Source organism: Protomyctophum bolini (assembly GCF_963924005.1).
Source record: "Protomyctophum bolini genome assembly, chromosome: 8".
NCBI lineage: Eukaryota > Metazoa > Chordata > Actinopteri > Myctophiformes > Myctophidae > Protomyctophum > Protomyctophum bolini.
The window spans coordinates 47,353,453-47,378,318 of NC_137869.1; the positions used below are offsets into that span (position 1 = coordinate 47,353,453).

Below are 24,866 nucleotides of genomic sequence, written 5' to 3' on the forward strand. Positions count from 1 at the left end.
CTCTTTTTTGTTAATGTTTCGAAACTGTTGTATACGCATTGTTTGCTGTATTGTGATGGAAAAGAATTAGGAAGACTCTTAGTTGTTGACATCTTCAGTTTATTCAGTGACAGTCAGAAGCAGAGAGCCAAACCCCAGAGTCCAGCTACCATCTCTCACACAGTTCTCGGTGTCATCCTCCTCTCTCTATTTCTGCTCTCTCTTTCTCTCTCCTCCGCTCTTTTCCTCACAGGAGAGTGGTCCCAACTTTATGTTCTTGAGTTACATCTTTGCATCTTGCATCTTTCTCGAAAGTTGTGCAACTCCAACTTTCCCTGTATATTGCCAAACATCTTACACTTATCACTTAACACTTATCTACTTACACTTACTGTAAGTAATGTTCTTCTCTTGATGATTCAAAACACCATGAAAACATCATGTGAGAGTGAATCATGCAAGGGGTCTTGTCCGCACTTCTCAATTATGATCTCTCACATACAGATAGAAGAAGTATGGTTTCGTTTATGATTTTCAATATGTTTCTTGAACACAAGGCTTGTATAATTATGTCCAGTTATGGTCAAAACCACAACAGTATTTATCCTAATATCATGATAGACCTGTTACTCGTTCATTATGCATTGTGGTCTGGTGTTTGTGTTGTTGAGTCTTGGTTAGTTTGTCTGTCTTGTCTATAAAAAACCCAATAAAACCTAATAAATAAATAACATAGCCCTCAGTGATCGATAAGCCAACTGATCTGCTCTTTTATGATGACAGCGTTGAGTCATTATTACCCCATTATTTGGGGTGGCAGTGGATCAGGGGTAGAGTGACCGGTTCGAACCCGGCTCCCCCAGAGTTAGTGTCGAAGTGTCCTTGAGCAAGACACTGAACCCCTAAGGGCCGATTCAAATAAAAGTCGGTTTGGCTCTGTAGAGCCTACAATGTGACGTCATTTGAGGTTTGGGGGGCGGGTACAGTCCTAAAGTCGACTCTTCAGTGCTACTGAAAATGTCTGACGAGCCGAAATCATTTCAGCACTACAGCGCCGAAACAGCTGTAAAATAGGAGTATGAATCGGCCCTAATTCATACATGGGCAACTGGCGGCCTGGGGCCCCCCACCTTCACTCAATGTGGCCCTCAGGTTAATATCAACTAATATCACAATACTGATATATTATTGATTTCAACGGTTACAATTCCAAACATGCGAACATGACCGGCTTTAATTACTTCAGTATTATATGTAGCTTAATGAGTAGTAATAAAATATTGTCTTTTTTATGTCCTGTTACTTTTCAGGGTTCCAATTAGAAATTAGCAAAAATATATTCAAGATTTAAATTCAAATATAGCAAAAATAGAAGATCTATAGTCGTGCTTCGACACGTTTTGAGCTTGTAGATCTGCTATCTTTGCTACAACAGTAATATGCAATGTGGCCCTCTGGAGAGTGTGGAACTATAGTGGCCCTCTGGAGTGAGTGTGGAACTATAGCGGCCCTCTGGAGTGAGTGTGGAACTATAGTGGCCCTCTGGAGCGAGTGTGGAACTATAGTGGCCCTCTGGAGTGAGTGTGGAACTATAGCGGCCCTCTGGAGTGAGTGTGGAAACCAATCTTAGCTCTAAACATAGCTCTTGTTTTCATTCACCCTCCATATGTGAAGGGTTCTCTTACATCCACTAGGGGGAGTATCTCTTTAGCTTTCCTGTTCTGTAGAGTGAAGAAGAGAGCCATTTAGTTTGTTGCAGGGCTTATTCATTCTAGTTGCAGGCGGGCAGTCAGACAGATATTTTGGGAAGCCACTAAGGAAATCGGGACTTCCTGAAAGTTCATATAATGGCCTGTTGTGGGCCCCAAAAAAACACATACGGTAGCTCCATATAAGTCCATGTATTTGGGCCCAACTTCACCTAGACTGTATTACCTTAATAAACATGGTCATGAATACTTTCTGCTTCCAGTCACTAGTTTAAAGTCTCATTTCTCATGTCATAATATTCTTTTTGGAAAAGTATGGTCCCATTTATTAAAATAATTACCATAAAGTCGCGTATGTTCTGAGGGGCGTGGCTACCGTTACAGTTTATGATCGGGAGCCACCCGCCGTTCAGTCAAAATAAAAACCAACGAAGAAGAAGGGGGGAAGTCCCGCCTCGATGTCTGGGCCAGCCAATGGCCAGCTAGGCCCAAACGGAGCCAGCCAATGGCCAGCTGGGCCCAAACGGATCTAGAAAGATGGCGACTTACAGTTCAAGGACTGACAGGCTTCATTTTCCGTCCATAGAGACGGCTTTGTCCATATTTTTTTTACAGTCTATGGTTTGTTGTCAGTTTCATGTTCACATTCAGAGATGCATGTTATGTTGGTTGGAAGTTCTTCACCTAATAACTGTAAGTTTGTTTATATCATGCTTATGGAACTATGGTATAGTTTTTGCCTCTTTATTTTGTTTACACTCTTATTAAATGTTTGCTTTTATACATTTTCTTGTGATAATTAGCCTGCTTATTTTAGTTAATGTATTTCCATGATTGTTTGTTTGTACTGCAGGGCTTCTTCATCTTTGTCATTACAGAAACTATTTGACATTAGGGAGTGTATTTCTTCATGAAGAAGCTATGGTCGTTGTTGGATGCTCTGTCCCCATGGCTGCACTTTCAAGACTGACGACGTGTCTGAGAGAGAGAGAGAGAGAGAGAGAGAGAGAGAGAGAGAGAGAGAGAGAGAGAGAGAGAGAGAGAGAGAGAGAGAGAGAGAGAGAGAGACCTTATGTTAACTACAGAGAGAGAGAGAGAGAGAGAGAGAGAGAGAGAGAGACAGAGACAGAGACAGAGAGAGAGAGAGACGCAGCAACGGTCATTTGAACGGGACTCGAACACGCGACGCGCTGTCAGGCCAGAGCCTCTATGTGGCAGGATGTGCCTGGACCGCTAGGCCAGTGGAGGCCCAATCTGAGTACTTCTTACACCACTAAAACAATTATAACAATAAAGACAAAGATTAATGGAAAAAGATACCATTTATATTTTTAATAAAATAGTTTTTTTATGGATTTAGTGACCACTGCACCACATACATGTATTTACAACAGGGGTTCTCAAAGTGGGGTCCGGGGACCCCCAGGGGTCATTGAAGGGGTTGCAGGGGGTCCCTCAGCAAAATTATGTGAACCAAATGGACCCAAATGGACCCTTACAGGTCTGTGACTCTGAGAGTGTACAAATGGACCCAAATGGACCCTTACAGGTCTGTGACTCTGAGAGTGTACAAATGGAACCAAATGGACCCTTACGGGTCTGTAACTCTGAGAGTGTACAAATGGAACCAAATGGACCCTTACGGGTCTGTGACTCTGAGAGTGTACAAATGGAACCAAATGGACCCTTACGGGTCTGTAACTCTGAGAGTGTACAAATGGAACCAAATGGACCCTTACAGGTCTGTGACTCTGAGATTGTACAAATGGAACAAAAGGATCCATTTGGTTATGGGGGTCTGAAGGCGTAATGGACGTTGTTGAAATGTGGTATAAAGTTTGAGAACCACAGTTTTACAAAACAGTTAAAATGTCCTAAAACGAAATTACACTTTATTTACAAAATGTACAGAAAATACTACAGGCGTTCTAATAATAATAATAATAATATCAATAATTTACATCAATAAACACTGAGGAGCCTGTGTGTGTGTGTGTGTGTGTGTGTGTGTGTGTGTGTGTGTGTGTGTGTGTGTGTGTGTGTGTGTGTGTGTGTGTGTGTGTGTGCGTGCGTGCGTGCGTGCGTGCATTTCTGTAGTATAAATGCATGTTTGTGCACACACACACACACACACACACACACACACACACACACACACACACACACACACACACACACACACACCCCGCTACATGTAGCTCCTCCTCCTCCTCTGACTCACAGAGACACTGAGGAGCCCCCCCACCGGCACCAGAACCCAGCATGGAGAGGTCCAGTGAACGTGGACTGGAAGGTGTGCAGGTGTGTGAGTGTGTCAGAGGACACTGTGTAGAAGGACACAGTGCCAGCAGCATGGTCTACATAAACTGCTACTCTGACGGAGGAGGAGGAGGAGCGACTGACAGGGAGGAAAGTCTCCTCCTCATTGTGCCACACATAGTAGCTGTCATTAACACCACGACACTCCAGACTCCAGGACTGATCATTGGATCCAAACCAACTGTTACCAACCTGTCCGTGGTATTCTCCGTGTGCCACTGCTACACTAACGTCTCCACTACACGTTACCTCATAGTAACAGCGTCCACTCAGTGTCTCTCTGGACATCACCTGAGGGAGGCTCCTAAATCTGTGTGGATGACGAGGATAGTTCTGATCCTCGTCCACCCAGCTCCCCTTCCTGTTGTTCTCAGACAGAGAGAGGTATCTGTATGCTGTGTTTGGATCCAGAGTGAGTTCACACACATCTGATGAGAAGAACAACATGCAATACAGCACCAGTTTACAATCACACATAATAATAATAATAATAATAATAATAATAATAATAATAATAATAATAATACTAATAATAATAATTTCACCTCAGTGACCTCACATTACTGTAACTAACCATCCTCTGCTTTCAATCCAATGGTAACAGATGGACTGTAATGCCCACACGTGACAGCTAGAGGGCGCATTATGCCCGTGACAGACAGCTATATGGTGACCTTATGAGGTGAAATCAACCCTCAAGGCTTTCTGACAGACACATGGGAGCCCCTCCCCTACTGGGCGGGGTTTTTCCTTTTCTTTGACATGACCTGGGCGTGTTCTAATGAAGTAGACTCTAGAGAAGCATTCCAGCAGCCAGCTGGTAGCATGCCTCGTTAGGCAATAGACCGTTAAGGCCACCGGATTAAGGTTGGTGCAGGGTCCGTTAAAACGACCGTATTAAGGTTGGTGAGGGGTCCGTTAAAACCACTGGATTAAGGTTGGTGAGGGGTCCGTTAAAACGACTGGATTAAGGTTGGTGAGGGGTCCGTTAAAACCACCGGATTAACCCATTTAGGCCTGACGTCGACAAAAGTTTTCTTCTATATCCTGACACTTTTCTGAAATACCTCAATTTCTATATCAGTGGTGCTCAATATTTCATGTCAAGGACACCAAACATTATATGTAATTGGCCGCGGACCCCCATATTTTTCAAAAGCTAAAGTATAACAATGTTTAAAACACCAAAAGGGGTTCCCGCCCAAAATGGGTTAAGGTTGGCGAGGGGTCCGTTAAAACGAGGGGTCCGTTAAAACCACCGGATTAAGGTTGGTGAGGGGTCCGTTAAAACGACCGGATTAAGGTTGGTGAGGGGTCCGTTAAAACCACCGGATTAAGGTTGGTGAGGGGTCCGTTAAAACCACCGGATTAAGGTTGGTGAGGGGTCCGTTAAAACCACCGGATTATTAAAATGTCTTCTATATCCTGACAGTTTTCTGTAATACCTAAGTTTCTGTATCAGTGGTGCTCAATATTTCATGTCAAGGACCCCAAACATTATATGTAATTGGCCGCAGACCCCCATTTGAAAATATAACAATGCTTAAATCACCAAAAGGGGTTCCCGCCCAAAATTAAGGTTGGTGAGGGGTCCGTTAAAACTGTAAAAATGAGAATCCATGTGTGTCCATTATCATCTTCAATCAAGTCAGTGGTTCTCAAACTGTTTCATACAAAGGACCCCCACATTTATATTATATTTGGCCACAGACCCCCATCGTGAAGAGAAGATTAAAACATATTTTGTAAAACACTATCAAGATTTTTCAAAATGTTCATAAATATCCATGGATAAAGAGGTTAAAGTTATTGTGATGCTGTATTAACACATTTAGCTGGGGACCCCCTGGAACCCCCCAAGGAGTCTAGTCTAGTTTTAGTCGACTAAACCTACAGCTGATTTAGTCGAATGAAATGGGTTTTTTTTTGGCGGGCCTTGATGGTGTCGTAATGGCTGTGCCCTATAGCATGGATGACCTTACAGGCATATGCAAAGGCTCAACCTAAATTTAGATAGCATTCTATGTAGACATAGATGGATGATTGAATAAATAAAACAGAATAGAAACATACTTATCGTGCTCTTCTTCACTCCTGGTATCAGCCTGCAAACTCCACCGTGGTCCACACTGAAGTTGGAGGAGAGACAAAGTCACACCTGAATATTCTCTATGATAATATAAACAATGATTGATAATGACTTTACACCATTAGAGAATAAACAATACAGAACAGCATCACAGTATGATTGAGAACATTGTTCTGATCAAAATGTTGTGTTGGTCTTTGTCAGTGGCGTACACAGACATTTAGAGGGGCAGGTGCTCAAGTGAAAAAAGGGCACCTTGTGCAACGTGTGGAACCGTCCGGTTGCCTTAATCGTATGAGATTTATAGATTTTGGGGCCTAAATAATATATTAGAAGCTTTTTATCAAGAATTGATCAATGTCACCATGGTCCACATACTATACTGTACTGTAGTGTACAGTGTACAATCTTTTTATTTGAAAGGGTTTTTTTTTTTGGGGGGGGGGGGGGTGCCCTAGTGTCTATCTGTGCACGCCACTGGTATTTGTCTCACGCACACACAGCCTCCGGCTGTCAGAGTAGAACTGACTAACTGTCTCTCTCACAGCCTCCTGCTGTCAGAGTTGAACTGACTAACTGTCTCTCTCACAGCCTCCTGCTGTCAGAGTTGAACTGACTAACTGTCTCTCACACAGCCTCCTGCTGTCAGAGTTGAACTGACTAACTGTCTCTCTCACAGCCTCCTGCTGTCAGAGTTGAACTAGCCTCGGAAACCCAGACGTTTTTATTTCCAGGGAGAAAAAAAAGTCTGGGTCCGAGTCCACTTCAATACGGCATAGAGTAGCACAAACGTCAATCACTCTCTGCTGATTTCTGATCGTCTGCACCTTTGTTAAATTGACGCACACACGCACACATGTACACACACACACTCCTCTCTCTCTCTGTCGCTCTAATTAATTAGTATCATGTCCAGCAGCTGCGCACAGTTTCTGCCGGCGGATCCTGCCGGGAGCTGCCTATGCCATAGAAAGCATAGGTTAGTTCCAGGCTAAAGTTGAACTGACTAACTGTCTCTCTCACAGCCTCCTGCTGTCAGAGTTGAACTGACTAACTGTCTCTCTCACAGCCTCCTGCTGTCAGAGTTGAACTGACTAACTGTCTCTCACAGCCTCCTGCTGTCAGAGTAGAACTGACTAACTGTCTCTCACAGCCTCCTGCTGTCAGAGTTGAACTGACTAACTGTCTCTCACAGCCTCCTGCTGTCAGAGTAGAACTGACTAACTGTCTCTCACAGCCTCCTGCTGTCAGAGTTGAACTGACTAACTGTCTCTCACACAGCCTCCTGCTGTCAGAGTTGAACTGATTAACTGTCTCTCTCACAGCCTCCTGCTGTCAGAGTTGAACTGACTAACTGTCTCTCTCACAGCCTCCTGCTGTCAGAGTTGAACTGACTAACTGTCTCTCACAGCCTCCTGCTGCCAGAGTTGAACTGACTAACTTATTTCTATCTGATGTCTGGTGTTTACACGTGGTCTGAGTAGACACTGCATGCACACCCACACACACCCACACAGTCTCTCTCACACCTCAGAGCATCCAGTCTGTAGCTTGGATCCTTCACAGCAGCAGAGAGCATCGCTTCGCCTGATTCTCCTGGATGATTGAAGGTCAAGTTCAACTCTCTCAAATGGGAAGGGTTGGAGCGCAGAGCTGAGGTCAGAGAAGAACAGCCTTTCTCTGTGACCAGACATCCTGACAAACTACACACACACACACACACACACACACACACACACACACACACACACACACACACACACACACACACACACACACACACACACACACAATGTTATATTTTGTCCCATTGATTTGAAAAACTTTTGTTTTATTACTTGCGCAAGCAGAGCGCGCAAGTAATAATTTCGCTTGGTCTCTTCAAAGTGACAGCCAGTGATGTGTTTTTTTCAACCACATTACGTCATCACATACATATACACACCATGTACTCTGGTCCCAGCTCTCAACGATGACGTAATGTGGTATCTGGTCCCAGCAAACCAGGCACAGACTTGCATACATAAAAACGGTTGAAAAAAACTTGGCTGTCACTTTTTGGAACCAAGTAACCACAGTATACTGCTAATCAAATTACAACTACATACTCTGTATGTAGTTGTAATGTGATTTGTAATTTGTAAATCTGTGCATGGTCTGCTGGGACCAGACTACACAGATGACCATATCTCTTACGTCATCACTGAGAGCTAGTCATACATATACACACCATGTACTCTGGTCCCAGCTCTCAACGATGACGTAATGTGGTATCTGGTGGGACCAGATTACACAGATGACCATTTCTCTTACGTCATCACTGAGAGCTAGTCATACATATACACACCATGTACTCTGGTCCCAGCTCTCAACGATGACGTAATGTGGTATCTGGTCCCAGCAAACCAGGCACAGACTTGCATATACATAAAAACGGTTGAAAAAAACTTGGCTGTCACTTTTTGGAACCAAGTAACCACAGTATACTGCTAATCAAATTACAACTACATACTCTATATGTAGTTGTAATTTGAAATTTGTAATTTGTAAATCTGTGCCTGGTCTGCTGGGACAGATTACACAGATGACCATTTCTCTTACGTCATCACTGAGAGCTAGTCATACATATACACACTTACGTCATCACTGAGAGCTAGTCATACATATACACACCATGTACTCTGGTCCCAGCTCTCAACGATGACGTAATGTGTAATCTGGTCCCAGCAAACCAGGCACAGATTTGCATACACATAAAAACGGTTGAAAAAGACGGCTGTCACTTTTTGGCACCAAGTAACCACAGTATACTGCTAATCAAATTACAACTACATACTCTATATAGTATAATGTATATGTATACGTATGTCTAGTCATTAGTCATTGCTGGGACGGTGCATACGCATCGAAAAGGCTGGGACGGTGCATAGGGCGCAAAGTAACCACAGTATACCGCTAATCAACTTACAAATGACATATACATAGAGGCAGAAACTGAGATTTGACAGTTTGTAGCGGTTTGTAGCGGTCGAAAGTACTTGCGCGCTCTGCTTACGTGTGCAACAAGCAAGTATGCACTCGGTAGAGTGCAGTTCTAGTTTTAACTCAGTTGAACCCAGTTTCAGGCATACTGACTTGAGAGTCTCCAACATGCAGTCTGGACTCCCCAGTCCCTCCGCCAGAAGGCTGACTCCAGAGTCCAGAAGGTCATTATTGCTCAAGTCAAGTTCTCTCAGGCTAGAGCTGGAGCTGAGAGCTGACGATAACTCCTGACAGCATCTCTTCGACAGGTTGCAGCCACTCAGCCTGAAGAAACAATAGTGATGCATGTATTAGATTTTATGTTAAATAAAGATCAAATAATATTTGAAATGTATCCAGTTATCAGTGAACCTACAGAGCTTTCTTGGAGGCTTTGAGCACGGGCAGCAACCCCAGAAGAGCCTCCTCTGAAGCAGAGTATTTCTTCAGGTCAAACACGTCCAGCTCCTTTCCTGAAGACAGCAACACGAAGACCATAGCTGACCACTGAGCAGGAGAGATCTTGTCTGTGGAGAGACGTCCTGACGTCAGGTACCGTTGGATGTCCTCCTCCAGAGAATGATCATTCAGCTCATTCAGACAGTGGAACAGATTGATGCTTCTCTCTGGAGATGGATTCTTTTTGATCTGCTCCTTGATGTATGTGATGGTTTTATGATTGGTCTGGAAGCTTTTCCCTTTTTTTATGAGCTTTTGTACGAACTTCTGATTGGTGTCCAAAGAGAGGCCCATCAGGAAACGCAGGAACAAGTCCAGGTGTCCATTTGGACTCCTTAAGGCCTCGTCTACAGCACTTTGGTAGAGGTGATGAATCTTAGATTTGAAAACCTTTCCAAATAACCTCTTGGAGGTTGAGAGTAGTAGGTTGTCACCAGTGTTGATGAAAGTGATGAAGACGTGGATGGCGGCCAGAAACTCCTGAACACTCAGATGGACAAAGGAGAACATCTTGTCCCTGTGCGTTCCGCGAACCTCTCCAAACAGTCCTGAGTACACTGCTGCGTCGCTGATATCAATGCCAGATGCTTTCAGGTGTTCTTCCTCAAAGATCAGGTTGCCTTTCATCAGCTCTTCAAAAGCCAGGTTCCCCAGAGAGAGAATGACATCATACTGTTTCCTGTCAGGATACTTGGCATTCGTGTGTCTGGACTGCATCTCAATGAAGATGAAGTACATGGCGCTCTGGGTATTTGGCAGCACTCCTTTCTCCCTCACAATTTCTTCCATTACGTTAGAAGTGATCCAACAGAAGGCCGGGAGGTGACACATGATGTGGACGCTTCGGGATGTCTCGATGTGACAGTAGATTTGATTGGCCAGCTGCTCATCAGGGAACCTCTTGAAGAAATACTCCTTCTTCTGAGGGTCTCTGAACCCTCTCACCTCTGTCACCCTGTCAACAGAAGGGATCTGGCCGGCGGCTGCAGGTCGTGAGGTTATCCAGAATTTGGCTTTTGGAAGCAAGTTCCCCTTGATGAGGTTTGTCAGGAGAACGTGCACTGTTGTTGGCGTCATCGGATCAGTCCACTTCACAGTGTTCGGGAAATCTAGAGCTGGCTTCGATTCATCCAGCCCATCCAAGATGAACAGAATGTTGCACTTTTGGAAGGTGCAGATCTTTATCTTCTTGGTTTCACTAAAGAAGTGATGAAGAAATCCCTCCATGCTGTACTTGTTGTTCTCCTTCATCTCCAAATTCAACTCTCGGAAAGTGAATGGAAACACAAAGTCGACATGCTGGTTGGCTTTGCCATCTGCCCAGTTCTGAGTGAACTTCTGAACTTGTACTGATTTACCAATGCCGGCCGCTCCCTTCATCATCACTGTTTTGATGGGTTCACTTTGTCCAGGTGAAGGTTCCACTATGTCGTCCATGTTGATTGGTGTTTCCGGTTCAGCTGTTTGGCTGTATGCCAATTCAATCTGCCTGATCTCATGTTCTTTATTGACCTGCCCACTGCCTCCCACTGTGTTGTAGACGTCTGTGAACATGTCACTCAGAACTGGGTCTGGTCCATCTTTTGAGATCCAGTGATTCAACCGCTGATTCTTCTCCCTCTGATTAGACTTGAGCTCTTGTATACACAGAGCAAGAACTAAATGACCAAAGACAAGATGACATCATTAAGTATGTGTTATAGAATGACATCATTATAGATGAAGGTGGGGAAGGTGTACTGCTGTACTTGGAGATACAAAGGTAGAGAACCTGATCTAAGTTTCTTTACTCACCCGTGCTAGCCGAGTCTTGTGATGAAGGTTCAGGTCCTGAATATGGAGAGGAGGATAAGGAAGTGAAACGTTATGTTGTCTATTGTCTATTGTCATTATACGTTAGCATGTATTGAAGTTCTATTGTTATTATCTAAGTAACAACATTCATGCAATTAGTCTATTGTCATTATCCAAGTAGAATGGCATTTATATAATTGCCACTAGAACTCTAGAGTGTACCTCGCTGTGTAGTAATAGTACAGTAGTGTTTTTACAGTGTACCTTGCTGTGTAGTATTACAGTAGTATATTTTACAGTGTACCTGGCTGTGTAGTAATACAGTAGTATATTTTACAGTACCTGGCTGTGTAGTAGTACAGTAGTATATTTTACAGTGTACCTGGCTGTGTAGTAATACAGTAGTATATTTTACAGTGTACCTGGCTGTGTAGTAGTACAGTAGTATATTTTACAGTGTACCTGGCTGTGTAGTAATACAGTAGTATATTTGACAGTGTACCTTGCTGTGTAGTAGTACAGTAGTATATTTTACAGTGTACCTGGCTGTGTAGTAATACAGTAGTATATTTTACAGTGTACCTGGCTGTGTAGTAATACAGTAGTATATTTTACAGTGTACCTGGCTGTGTAGCAGTGGTGACAGTGATGTTGTCTGAACCACGGATGTTACATCCAGATAAAACAGGAGCAACCACTGCACTTCCACCATGTGCTTCATTAATGGCTCCAGCAGGGGGCACTGGAGAAGCTGCACAATAGAAAGAAACATATTAGTGTTACACTCAGAGAGAGAGAGAGAGAGAGAGAGAGAGAGAGAGAGAGAGAGAGAGATAGCGTGATTATAATATTACATGAGTATTGCACATTTTAAATGCATAACATGTTTAAAACAATTTGTTTCCTGCCAATAATATGATGACACCTTAACTAATTTACTGCTGGAGTAAATACAGAAATAATCTGTTACTGTTTAACTAATTTACAAAACGCTCTGTCCAGATTGTTTCATGACTCACCCTCGTTAGCCTTGTTAGTCGAGTCTTGTGATGGAAGATCAGCTCCTGCATAAGGAGAGGAGGATGAAGTGTGAGTGGACATGGTAAATGGTAACTGCTGTATTTATATAGCGCCTTTATGATTGTGCATTACATTCATCCATTCACACAGCGATGCTGGAGGATACACATTTTGTCCATTGCATAGCCTACTGTAGGCCTGGTAGACTAGATTTAGAAGACGTGTGTCCAGTGCATAGCCTACTGCAGGCCTGGTAGACTAGATTTAGAAGACGTGTGTCCAGTGCATAGCCTACTGTAGGCCTGGTACGTAGACTAGATTTAGAAGACATGTGTCCAGTGCATAGCCTACTGTAGGCCTGGTAGACTAGATTTAGAAGACATGTGTCCAGTGCATAGCCTACTGCAGGCCTGGTTGACTAGATTTAGAAGACTTGTGTCCAGTGCATAGCCTACTGCAGGCCTGGTAGACTAGATTTAGAAGGCATGTGTCCAGTGCATAGACTACTGCAGGCCTGGTAGACTAGATTTAGAAGACTTGTGTCCAGTGCATAGCCTACTGCAGGCCTGCTTGGCTAGATTTAGAAGGCATGTGTCCAGTGCATAGACTACTGCAGGCCTGCTTGGCTAGATTTAGAAGGCATGTGTCCAGTGCATAGCCTACTGCAGGCCTGGTTGACTAGATTTAGAAGACTTGTGTCCAGTGCATAGCCTACTGCAGGCCTGGTAGACTAGATTTAGAAGGCATGTGTCCAGTGCATAGCCTACTGCAGGCCTGGTAGACTAGATTTAGAAGACATGTGTCCAGTGCATAGCCTACTGCAGGCCTGGTAGACTAGATTTAGAAGACATGTGTCCAGTGCATAGCCTACTGTAGGCCTGGTAGACTAGATTTAGAGGACATGTGTCCAGTGCATAGCCTACTGCAGGCCTGGTAGACTAGATTTAGAAATATTTTGAAGCTCTTGCTGCTGAAAATATAATATTTATATGGAGAAATGCAATCATTTAACATGCATCTCTGTGGGGGAGAAGGACAGCTTGACCTGTCTCCTCGCTGCTAACGTGCCTATTGGACAAGGACGGGTTGGGGAGGGACTTAGCGAACGGCTAATTAGGGGTTCAGAGTTTTGCTCAAGGACACTTCGACACTAACTCTGGGAGAGCCCACAGGGATTGAACTGGCAACCTCACGGCTCCCAAGTGGCCACTCTAACCCTGAGCCACTGCCACCCCTTAAATAAATGAATGAATGAATGATCTTACCAAGGTCCGCCAGCAGGCGGGGTTGGTGTTCCATGAGCGCATCATAAAATGCTGCCCGGGCATTGGTTCTTCCTGGAACTACTGTTGATGTGTACAGAGTCCTCATTTTTTCCATGGTTGTCTTCTCGGCATAAATCTCGCTGTAGATCTCAGGGTGGACCCTGTCTCCTAGACTGTCTACTACAGCCATGACTGCAGACACCCTTTGGGTCAACTGTGCCCTGTGCTGCATCACAAACCGTGCTGTTTGCAAGAGAGAAAAAGAGTGGATGAAATTAGAGAATCCTATGAATGAAAAACAAAGCTCTCTGGATCTCCATATGCCCCACATACAAAGTAATGAAACATCTTGTACAACCCTACTGTACAGCCCTGGTAAACAGAACATAGCACCAGCTACCAACCTACTCACCGGTCACCTCGGACACTGAAATAAAACACTCACCTTTTCTGGATTTTTCTGCATCCATTGCTTCTGAAGTCAAGTCGTCATCAGCATCCTGTTGGATACAGTCATGTTCAATCATAACAATACAGAGTGATGATCGTAATATGGTAATAAATATCTATATCAGTCAATGTGGAAACAATTAGTAGGATAATATATATTTCCATTCCGTCTAACTCTATTACAAAGCACGGGGAGAACATCACATCTAATTCATTGTGTTGCCATAAAGACTAATCCCACCAAGACAAACATTTTATAAGAATTGGGAAGAATTAATGATTGATTGAATAATGAATGAACAGATTGGAGAATTACAGTATACATTTCAAGCACAACTCAATACAAAACTGTTAACTGTGGTTGACGATCATAAAGCATTACACTGGTTTACAATGGGGTCCACCATGTTCAATTCGTCATAACATTTAGAGACGCACAAATAAACTGTGTAAAGCTGTGAGTGCATTAGTAACCAACAGTACCATGGTCTGTGGACCTGATGCTGATTGGTCCATTGTGGGTTTGATTGATGCCTCGGAGTGGAGCGACAGCAGCTAGCACTGAAGAACCTGGATGCAGTGTTGGGAAAGGTCTTTATTTAAGAACCTGGATGCAGTGTTGGGAAAGGTCTTTATTTAAGAATCTGGATGCAGTGTTGGGAAAGGTCTTTATTTAAGAACCTGGATGCAGTGTTGGGAAAGGTCTTTATTTAAGAACCTGGATGCAGTGTTGGGAAAGGTCTTTATTTAAGAACCTGGATGCAGTGTTGGGAAAGGTCTTTATTTAAGAACCTGGATGCAGTGTTGGGAAAGGTCTTTATTTAAGAACCTGGATGCAGTGTTGGGAAAGGTCTTTATTTAAGAACCTGGATGCAGTGTTGGGAAAGGTCTTTATAATAAGGCAATGGCATCTTTGTATGAGGAATAAAATGACATGAGAAGTGCACTGTCTTGTCTGTCATCACATGCAACACAGAGAGAGGTTTCTGTGGCTACCAAGGTGGAGGAACATTGTGTTTAAGCGGCCGGTGCGTGGACGCGAAATCTCCCTCCAGGGCGAGGCCGCTTCTCACGCCCAGGGTGTCGTACTGGTACTATATATTCATACGGTCATAATGTACAGTGTAATACAGTAGCAGTGAAACACTGATTGTGTTATTAGGCTCAGGATGGTGAATTGACATCCAGATGAAATCAAAGAGACATTTTACCTTCATAGAGGAGATGACATCGGGGTCATCAGAGGGTCTTCATCCCTCCTCTCAAAGTGGGAAGAACATCTGTGGTGTTTCCCCTGGAAGAGGCAGGAAGAGGAACACAGACCATGAACACTGGACTAGAAACACAAACCATAAACAATGTGGACTAGGACGAAAGTCACTCTCACCAATATGGGGGTGGGGGTCGATAAACAATATATATATTATTTGACCCCTGGTCCCTCTGAGGACCCCTAGGGGCCCCGGACCCCTGTTGAAGACCCCTGCCTCAGCCCATATGCTAATTGTCCAGAAAATGAATAAAGATTCACTCAGTCTTACACACACACACACACACACACACACACACACACGCCGTGTAGAAAAAAATGCAGAATAGACAACGCTCCAACTGATGTTCACATGGGGCTTTTTTATTTACCCCACCGTGAAAAAACTATAAATTAAACCACACAAACAAAACAACTTTTAACACAATGATATTAAACACCATGATCTATATGACATTTTTGACAGTCACGCTGTATTTCCTTTTTCCATATTAATGAAATCCACATGTCACACACGACGATGCAATGCAATATAATAAACTGTACAAACAAAATAACAGGTTACGCAATTGCATGATGGTAACCATGGTGTCTGTTGGTGTGAATGGTGTCTGTTTCCTGTTTCTGCACAAGGATGGCGAGTGTATTTCCAAACAGTTTTTTATACCCAGACGAGGGAACCTCCCGAGAGCACTTCAAGTCAAAGGACTGGTTTCAGAAAGGGCCTATACCTCTGGGGGAGCCCACAGGGATCCAACCTTAACATCACATTGTCAAAAAACAACAACTAGTGGGAATGTGTGTGCATCATTTCACGGAAATCACATGCTGTTTTCAACATTTGAGGCATTTTGTTGGAAATGGGCAAATCCTGCAAACTTTGGAAGGCAATCTTAGCCAATGGGGATGGAGTATGGGGCGGTATTGCAGTCGCTGTACCGTTCACTGTTGTGACGAAAAAGGAAAACGTACAAGTAACGCATCAATATACATCACAGTGTAGTTGTGGTGCTACCAGCACCTCTCCAGTAATACAATACAAATGTTTGTCTGTGGCATAGTTAGGCCTATATAGTCCCCAGGTGTGCCAATTGGTGGCGTTCTGAGTACAGTACTTTACAGAGGTTGTTGTGGTATTTAAACAGGGAGGAACTCCTTATATGGTCAGCACACATTATCACAAGAAAACAAAAAAATAACTGATATTTGAATTAAGTGAAATCCCTGAATATACCTTTAAAACCAATATATATGCATCAGATATTTAAAATGGCAGATCTACAAGCTCACAATATGAGAACTATCATACACATCATCACACTCCGGCCAATCACTTTTGGCGTCCTCACTTTCTAAGCCCTCAGCCAATCAAGTTGCACGCTATAGGGCGCACGTGCACGCACACACGCACGCGCGCGCGCACACACACACACACACACACACACACACACACACACACACACACACACACACACACACACACACACACACACACACACACACACACACACACACAGAGCTGGGCATAGCAGGGCCTCAAAAGTGAAAAACACACACATCTTGTCCCTGGCGGAGTCGAATTACGTGCATGTGCACAGTGCACACACACACACACACACACACACACACACACACACACACACACACACACACACACAGAGGGAGCTGTTTTTCCTTTATTTTTTTGACGTTGGGTTCTCAGATTGTTTAGAAACTAACTGCCACAACGATCAACATTCACAAGAGACTTTACAGAACAAGAAGCCCAACGTTGCTTATAACAAGCTGACCTGGCAACACTAGCTCAGAGTTGCCAGGTTTTGTGAGAGAAACAAGCAACCAGCTGGGCTCTATAATTATTATACGTAGGTCACATGATACCTTTTAACCAATATGCCTAATGGCAGATCTACAAGCTCACATGACACCTTTCAACCAATAGGCCTAATGGCAGATCTACAAGCTCACATGAGACCTTTTAACCAATAGACCTAATGGCAGATCTACAAGCTCACATGAGACCTTTAAACCAATAGGCCTAATGGCAGATCTACAAGCTCACAACATATATCATACACAGCATCATTATATTACATCATCACATTCCAGCCAATCACTTTTGGCGTCCTCACTTTTTAAGCCCTCAGCCAATCAAATTGCACGCTATGGGGCACGCGCGAACACACACACACACACACACACACACACACACACACACACACACACACACACACACACACACACACACACACACACACACACACACCAGATCATAATCAGGTTTCTATGAGGTGACGAGCTTTGCGGGGAGGAGGAGGAGGAGGAGGAGGAGGAGGAGGAGGAGGAGAGACAGACATGTCGTTCTAACCAGATTCCTGAACACAAGGAGTGTGTTGACAATCAGGTCAACCTGCTGCTTCATCACCAGACAACAATGTACAGGATTAAGTAAATGGTAAATGGTGCATTTATAAAGCGCCCTTTATCCAAGGCGCTTTACATAGATTGTGCATTACATGTGCATTACATTCACCCATTCACACACCTTTACATAGATGGTGCATTACATTCACCCATTCACACACCTTTAGATACTATTATTTAGGGTCTAGGGTGGAATGACAGAGAAAGTGTGTGTGTGTGTGTGTGTGTGTGTGTGTGTGTGTGTGTGTGTGTGTGTGTGTGTGTGTGTGTGTGTGTGTGGGCGTGTATGTGTGCATTCTCCTACTCACGGACAGGTCTAGACCTAGAATGCCTGTGATCATTTAATTATACTTCGTAAATGTTCATGTATCATAGGCATAGATAGCTTGCACCGTTTCCCGGTAGATATGAAAATGTGCGGCATAAATGTGATAAATGCTCCGTTTGTATACTCACCCATTAAATAATTCCAAAGACGTGGAGTGAAAAATGGTCCTCTAGTGTTATATCCATGTGAAAGTTCTGGCACAAAACGCGTATTTAGTGAATTATCTCCACTTTTTGAAGAGATGCACACGGACGCCTTTCTCTCCGGCGAGGGGCGGAAAGATCGATGAACTGATTTTACAAATACGTCCTGTTTACCGTAGACGTCATCACCAATTGACCAGGGAAACACAAAAGTTTGCAGTCACACAATTGGCAGGTGGTGTGATTAATTACCCAGCACCTATCGCAAAGCACCTGCCAATTGTGTGACCCAAACGTTTGTGTTTCCCTGGTCAATAATGACGTCTGCGGTAAACAGGACGTATTTGTAAAATCAGTTCATCGATCTTTCCGGCCCCCCCTCGCTGGAGAGAAAGATGTCCGTGTGCATTTCTTGAAAAAGTGGAGATAATTCACTAAATACGCGTTTTGTGCCTGCAGAACTTTCACATGGATATAAAACTAGAGGACCAGCTTTCACACCACGTCTTTGGAATTATTTAAGTGAGTACAAACGGAGCATTTATCACATTTATGCCGCACATTCACAAGTTCTACAAGAAATCATGGATGTGATCCATGGCTCATGTATGTGAAATACTGTACATACTGTATGTAACAACAAGAGCCGTTCTAGGGCTAAGACAGGTCCATTCCACAGGCGTGTCAAATGCATTACTGCCTTCTGGGCACACCTGCTCCAGGGTGGAATGACACCGAAACTGTGTGTGTGTGTGTGTGTGTGTGTGTGTGTGTGTGTGTGTGTGTGTGTGTGGCAGCTCCGCCCACGGAGGTTGTTGTGGTATTTAAAACATATATAATGAGGGGGAGGTCAGGTGCGAGTGCAATAGTTAATAGTTATAGACCAATTATGTGTTTACAAACATTGAGACTGGGCGCATACGGGTGACTGTTTCATGTAATCAATTCCCAACAGATCTCCAAACCTGCTGTTTTGGGGAGCGCTGGTTTCAGTCCATTCAACCTCTCTTGTGTGTCGACTAGTGAGATGCACCCTATAGGAGACATTTACGGCTGTATTTTGCGTGTCTTAATTACCAGGTCTTATTCCCTAACTGAGTAAACTAAAGACCTGGAGGCGTGATCAATGCTCTATGGCCACTCAGAATAGCCAAATGGCATTGATCACGCCTCCAGGTCTTTAGTTTACTCAAGTTAGGGAATAAGACCTGGTACTTAAGACACGCAAAATACAGCCCTTTATACTTCAAAGCGCAACAGTATTGCGCACAGAGACCAGCTGATAGACAAGCTCACATCGCATCGCGGATGCGACTGCGTGCGCGACACCATCGCGGGACGAAGCCTAGATTATACTTGATGGGCTGCAGGTGCGCGTGCAGCCGTGCACAAACAGGCTCTGCTGCCGTCAGTGCCGTGACGCACCTCCCGTCCCGTCTAAATGCTTCCTTAAAGGGATAGTTCAGATTTTTTTAACTTAAGTTGTATGAAATAGTTGCCATTAATATAGTGGTTTTAACTGTATTAATTGATTGCCCGAGTCCCGTGGTGGGAGTCCTGCTCTGGTCTTGGTGAATATTAAGTAGTTCCGGTCATTTTGTGGGGGCACTGGGGCCACGCAGTAAAAGTAAATTAATCCACAAAACTAACGTCATATGTATTGTTGACCCATTTCTAAAATATTAGCGCGACTTTCGTTCAACTTGGACCCCTCCATCACATGGAACTATTTTTTGGGACGTAGTGATATGGACACAAAAAACATAGTTCTGTGTGATGTAGGGGTAAAAAAAATAATTAAAGTTGCACTAATATTTTAGAAATAGGTCAACAATACAAATGACGTTCGTTTTGTGGATTAATTTACCTTTACTGCGTGGCCCCCAGTACCCCCACAAAATGACCGGAACTACTTGATATTTCACCAAAATCAGAGCAGAACTCCCACCACGGGACTCGGGCAATCAATTAATACAGTTGCAACCACTATATTAATGGCAAGTATTTCATACAACTTAAGTTCAAAAAATCTGAACTATCCCTTTAATGTAAACGAAGTCCACACCCACAACACCAGAGGGAGTGCAACGAACCATGTACAACCCAGATTCGGCACAAACAAGGGACTACATTATTTTCGCTCCTATGCCACCAAAATGTGGAACGCCCTACCAACATTGTCATTAAGACATGTGAATCCCTTGACTACTTCAGAACCGCTCTCAAAGGGCACCTACGGACTGCTGCAATTCGAAACCGTCCTCTGTAAAATCTGAATCCCCCCCCCCTTTCCCCTCACTGTATATTATGTATCTTTTCCCTTTTTGCTTCATTTATGATGAATTCCTGTTCTGTTCTTTAACTACATAGAACGATAGAAGTGTCTATTTGTACGTCTCTAAATGTTTTGATGAATTGAACAATGTGGACCCTGTTGTAAACAAGTGTAATGCTTAATTGGGTCGTCCACTCACAGTTAACAGACTTTGTATTGAGTTTGTGCTTGAAATGTACTGTAATTCTGCAAACTGTTAATACATATTTCAATCAATCAAACAGCGACTGGAGGTGTGGTTTTGAGGACAACTGATTTGAATTGCCATAGAGCGTCGCAGTCCCGCCCCTTTCATGACAACGCCAGGCCCAGGAAATTAATCCCAATGAGTTTTTCCCATAGACATTTCAAAAAGTATTTATTTAGAGACCTTTTAAGCGTCGTACGAAGCCAACTCGAGTCGTGACAAATCATGGCAACCATCACAATATTTTGGACCAAACAAATAATTACAAAGAAGAAAAACAACAAAAAAAAGTGTTGTAACCTGCCGTTTTTTTCTACTTTCTAATTCTTTGTTTGGCCCAAAACATTGTGTTTATTGTCATGATTTGTCACGACAAGAGTTGTCTTTGTCCGCGGCGTAACCGTCTTCAAATAAATACTTTCTGAAACGTCTATGAGGAAAATGAACGGGATTTATTTTCCGGGTCTTGAGGGGGCGGGACTGCGACGCTCTGTTGTTGTTCAAACACAACCGAAACCAATGGATTATAATATTTCAAGGGCGAGAGATCACAATACAAATCCTAATCATTCTTCCTCCACACTGGGATAAAAACAGCATCTGAAAGTTCGATGGGGCCTTTTTTTACACGTGAGTGCAGTTAGAACTGATGGGGGAAAGTAGACCCTTTAAGCAGGCACCATGCCTTTAAGAGTGTGCAGCTGAGCTGTGCCCAGGCAAGGTCACAGAGTGACAAGAAACATTGCTAGTATATATTGTTGGGAAAAAGAGTGACACGTCAGATATCTCCGGGACCGACCAACCTCGGGACTGTGCTTCGGGGGGCCCCCCGGTCTGCGGACTGATATGATCGAATGCACGCGCACAAACACACACACACACACACACACACAAACACACACAGAGCTGGGCATAGCAGGGCCTCAAAAGTGAAAAACACACACATCTTGTCCCTGGCGGAGTCAAATTACGTGCATGTGCACAGTGCGCACACACACACACACACACACACACACACACACACACACACACACACACACACACACACACACACACACACACACACACACACACACACACACAGACACACAGAGGGAGCTGTTTTTCCTTTATTTTTAGTTGGGTTCTCAGATTGTTTAGAAACTAACTGCCACAACGATCAACATTTACAAGAGACTTTACAGAACAAGACGCCCAACGTTGCTTATAACAAGCTGACCTGGCAACACTAACTCAGAGTTGCCAGGTTTTGTGAGAAAAACAAGCAACCAGCTGGGCTCTATAATTATTATACGTAGGTCAAATGATACCTTTTTAACCAATAGGCCTAATGTCAGAGCTACAAGCTCACATGACACATTTTAACCAATAGGCCTAATGGCAGATCTACAAGCTCAAATGACACATTTTAACCAATAGGCCTAATGTCAGATCTACAAGCTCACAACATGAGACCTATCATACACATCATCATATATTACATCATCACATTCCAGCCAGTGTGTGTGTGTGTGTGTGTGTGTGTGTGTGTGTGTGTGTGTGTGTGTGTGTGTGTGTGCAGCTCTCACCGGTCAGATGTGTGCGTGAGTTGGTTCCGGCGTGTCCAGCGAGGTGATGTTGATGGTGGTCTGGGAGAGGAGAGGTGATGTTGATGGTGGTCTGCAGGAGAGGTGATGTTGATGGTGGTCTGGGAGAGGAGAAGTGATGTTGATGGTGGTCTGGGAGAGGAGAGGTGATGTTGACGGTGGTCTGGGAGAGGAGAGGTGGTGTTGATGGTGGTCTGGGAGAGGAGAGGTGGTGTTGATGGTGCTCTGGGAGAGGAGAGGTGATGTTGATGGTGGTCTGGGAGAGGAGAGGTGATGGTGATGGTGGTCTGGGAGAGGAGAGGTGATGTTGATGGTGGTCTGGGAGAGGAGAGGTGATGTTGACGGTGGTCTGGGAGAGGAGAAGTGATGTTGATGGTGGTCTGGGAGAGGAGAGGTGGTGTTGATGGTGCTCTGGGAGAGGAGAGGTGGTGCTGATGGTGGTCTGGGAGAGGAGAGGTGATGTTGATGGTGGTCTGGGAGAGGAGAGGTGGTGTTGATGGTGGTCTGGGAGAGGAGAGGTGGTGTTGATGGTGTCGCAGAGCGTCACAAATGACTCGTCAGACAGACAGACACGCAGCGTCACATAATGACACCAGATCATAATCAGGTTTCTATGAGGTGACGAGCTTTGGGAGGAGGAGGGGGAGGAGGGGGAGGAGGAGGAGAGACAGACATTCCTGAACACAAGGAGTGTGTTGACAATCAGGTCAACCTGCTGCTTCATCACCATGGACAACAATACAGGATTAAGTAAATGGTAAATGGTGCATTTATAAAGCGCCTTTATCCAAGGCGCTTTACATAGATTGTGCATTACATGTGCATTACATTCACCCATTCACACACCTTTACATAGATGGTGCATTACATTCACCCATTCACACACCTTTACATATTATTATTTAGGGTCATGGCATGTGACTGGTACATTACAATCAGCACACCTGCTCTAGGGTGGAATCACACAGAAACTGTGTGTGTGTGTGTGTGTGTGTGTGTGTGTGTGTGTGTGTGTGTGTGTGTGTGTGTGTGTGTGTGTGTGTTGGGGGGGGGGGGAGGGGCGTGTATTTGTGCATTCTCCTACTCACGGACAGGTCCATTCCACAGGCGTGTCAAATGCATTACACACTGCCTTCTGGGCACACCTGCTCCAGGGTGGAATCACACCGAAACTGTGCGTGCGTGTGTGTGCGTGCGTGTGTGTGTGTGTGTGTGTGTGTGTGCGCGCACTCAATGAGGACACTACAAGTTCGTCCCACCAGACTAAGGCCCTCATTTATCAATCGAGGGTAAAATCTGCCACAGATTGGAGTGCAGGTTTCGTATAGTACACCCACGTCGCCACGGCATTTATAAATGCAAACAGCTGATCCTTCCTTAATTTAGTTTCTGACGTTAATAAATGTGACGGCTGAAATCTATCTGGCACGCCCTATGAAATCAAGCCTCGCCCTCGTTTTTGCGACTGAACACATGAAATACGACCTGTGGAAACCATGGTTACAGGGGAAAAAAGTTTCTCCCGTGCCTTGCTGCCCGCCTCACCCACCTATCAGGCGTGTCTATTGAGGAATGGAATGTATTCATCCGTCGTTGGGACGTCTTCTGCACCGGCTTGGGCATATAGGAGCTGCCCAGGCCCCATTGCAGCTCTTTTAGTGTGCTGGGCCTGAACTTGGTGACAGCCTGCTGATTGAAAGTCAATCCCGCAACGTCGCTTCAGGGACTTAATTGCCAGATCTCATCGCCGCCATGCGTTCTCTCTAGCAGTCATTATATGAATATGAATATGAATGAAAACAAGACAACATACCAGAGACGGGGGGGGGGAGTGACAAATATTATCTGTCACTCCCCCCTGAACGAAACCATACATACATACCATACATACAGTGTGGTACGGTAACACGACCGCTCAGGATTGCAATAGGCTGCAGAGGACCATTAAAACAGCAGCTAAAATCATCGGCACTACAGAATTACCCAGTCTCCATAACATCTACACCACTCGCTGTATGAAAAAAGCCCATAACATCATGGAAGACACCAGCCACCCCGCAAATACCCTGTTCAAACTACTCCCTTCCAAAAAACGCTACCAGAGCATCAAATCTCGTACCACCCGTCTCAGTAACAGTTTTTACCCCCAGGCAGTCAGGCTGCTGAACAGCTGACCTCGATCTGTATTGCACTTCACTTCACTTGCACTTTTCTTTTCCGGTTATTTGTCTTTTTCTTGCACTATAGATGTTTTTTTGTCCTGTGTATGTAAGGTCGCATTCTCACCTAATACTTCGGTAGACTCGAATGCGTATGGGAGGAGAAATGGGATTCTTGCATATTTAATTGGCTACGGTTTGCCTTCACACTGTCATGATCCGCAGCAATTGGAAACGCAGCAGGGGGGACCTTTATCAATGTGTTACATTCATAAACTAGCCTACACAGTGAAATGATAAATCTATGGTGATAATTATACTCATAACGT

The 24,866-nt window shown here is 44.2% G+C and overlaps 1 protein-coding gene across 1 annotated transcript; it reads right to left on the minus strand.

Moving 5' to 3' along the window:
* Nucleotides 1-3,905: 3,905 nt before the first annotated feature.
* On the minus strand, nucleotides 3,906-22,979 carry LOC308320312 (uncharacterized protein; the record flags this gene model as incomplete). The annotated part of the gene is made up of 11 exons (XM_080770625.1): nucleotides 3,906-4,435; nucleotides 6,081-6,136; nucleotides 7,626-7,799; nucleotides 9,232-9,402; nucleotides 9,494-11,234; nucleotides 11,371-11,406; nucleotides 11,993-12,121; nucleotides 12,390-12,434; nucleotides 13,656-13,898; nucleotides 22,361-22,634; nucleotides 22,722-22,979. The coding sequence occupies 11 exons, from the start codon at nucleotides 22,977-22,979 to the stop codon at nucleotides 3,906-3,908; spliced, it is 3,657 nt and encodes a 1,218-aa protein (XP_080626751.1).
* Between the last annotated feature and the right edge of the window lie 1,887 nt (nucleotides 22,980-24,866).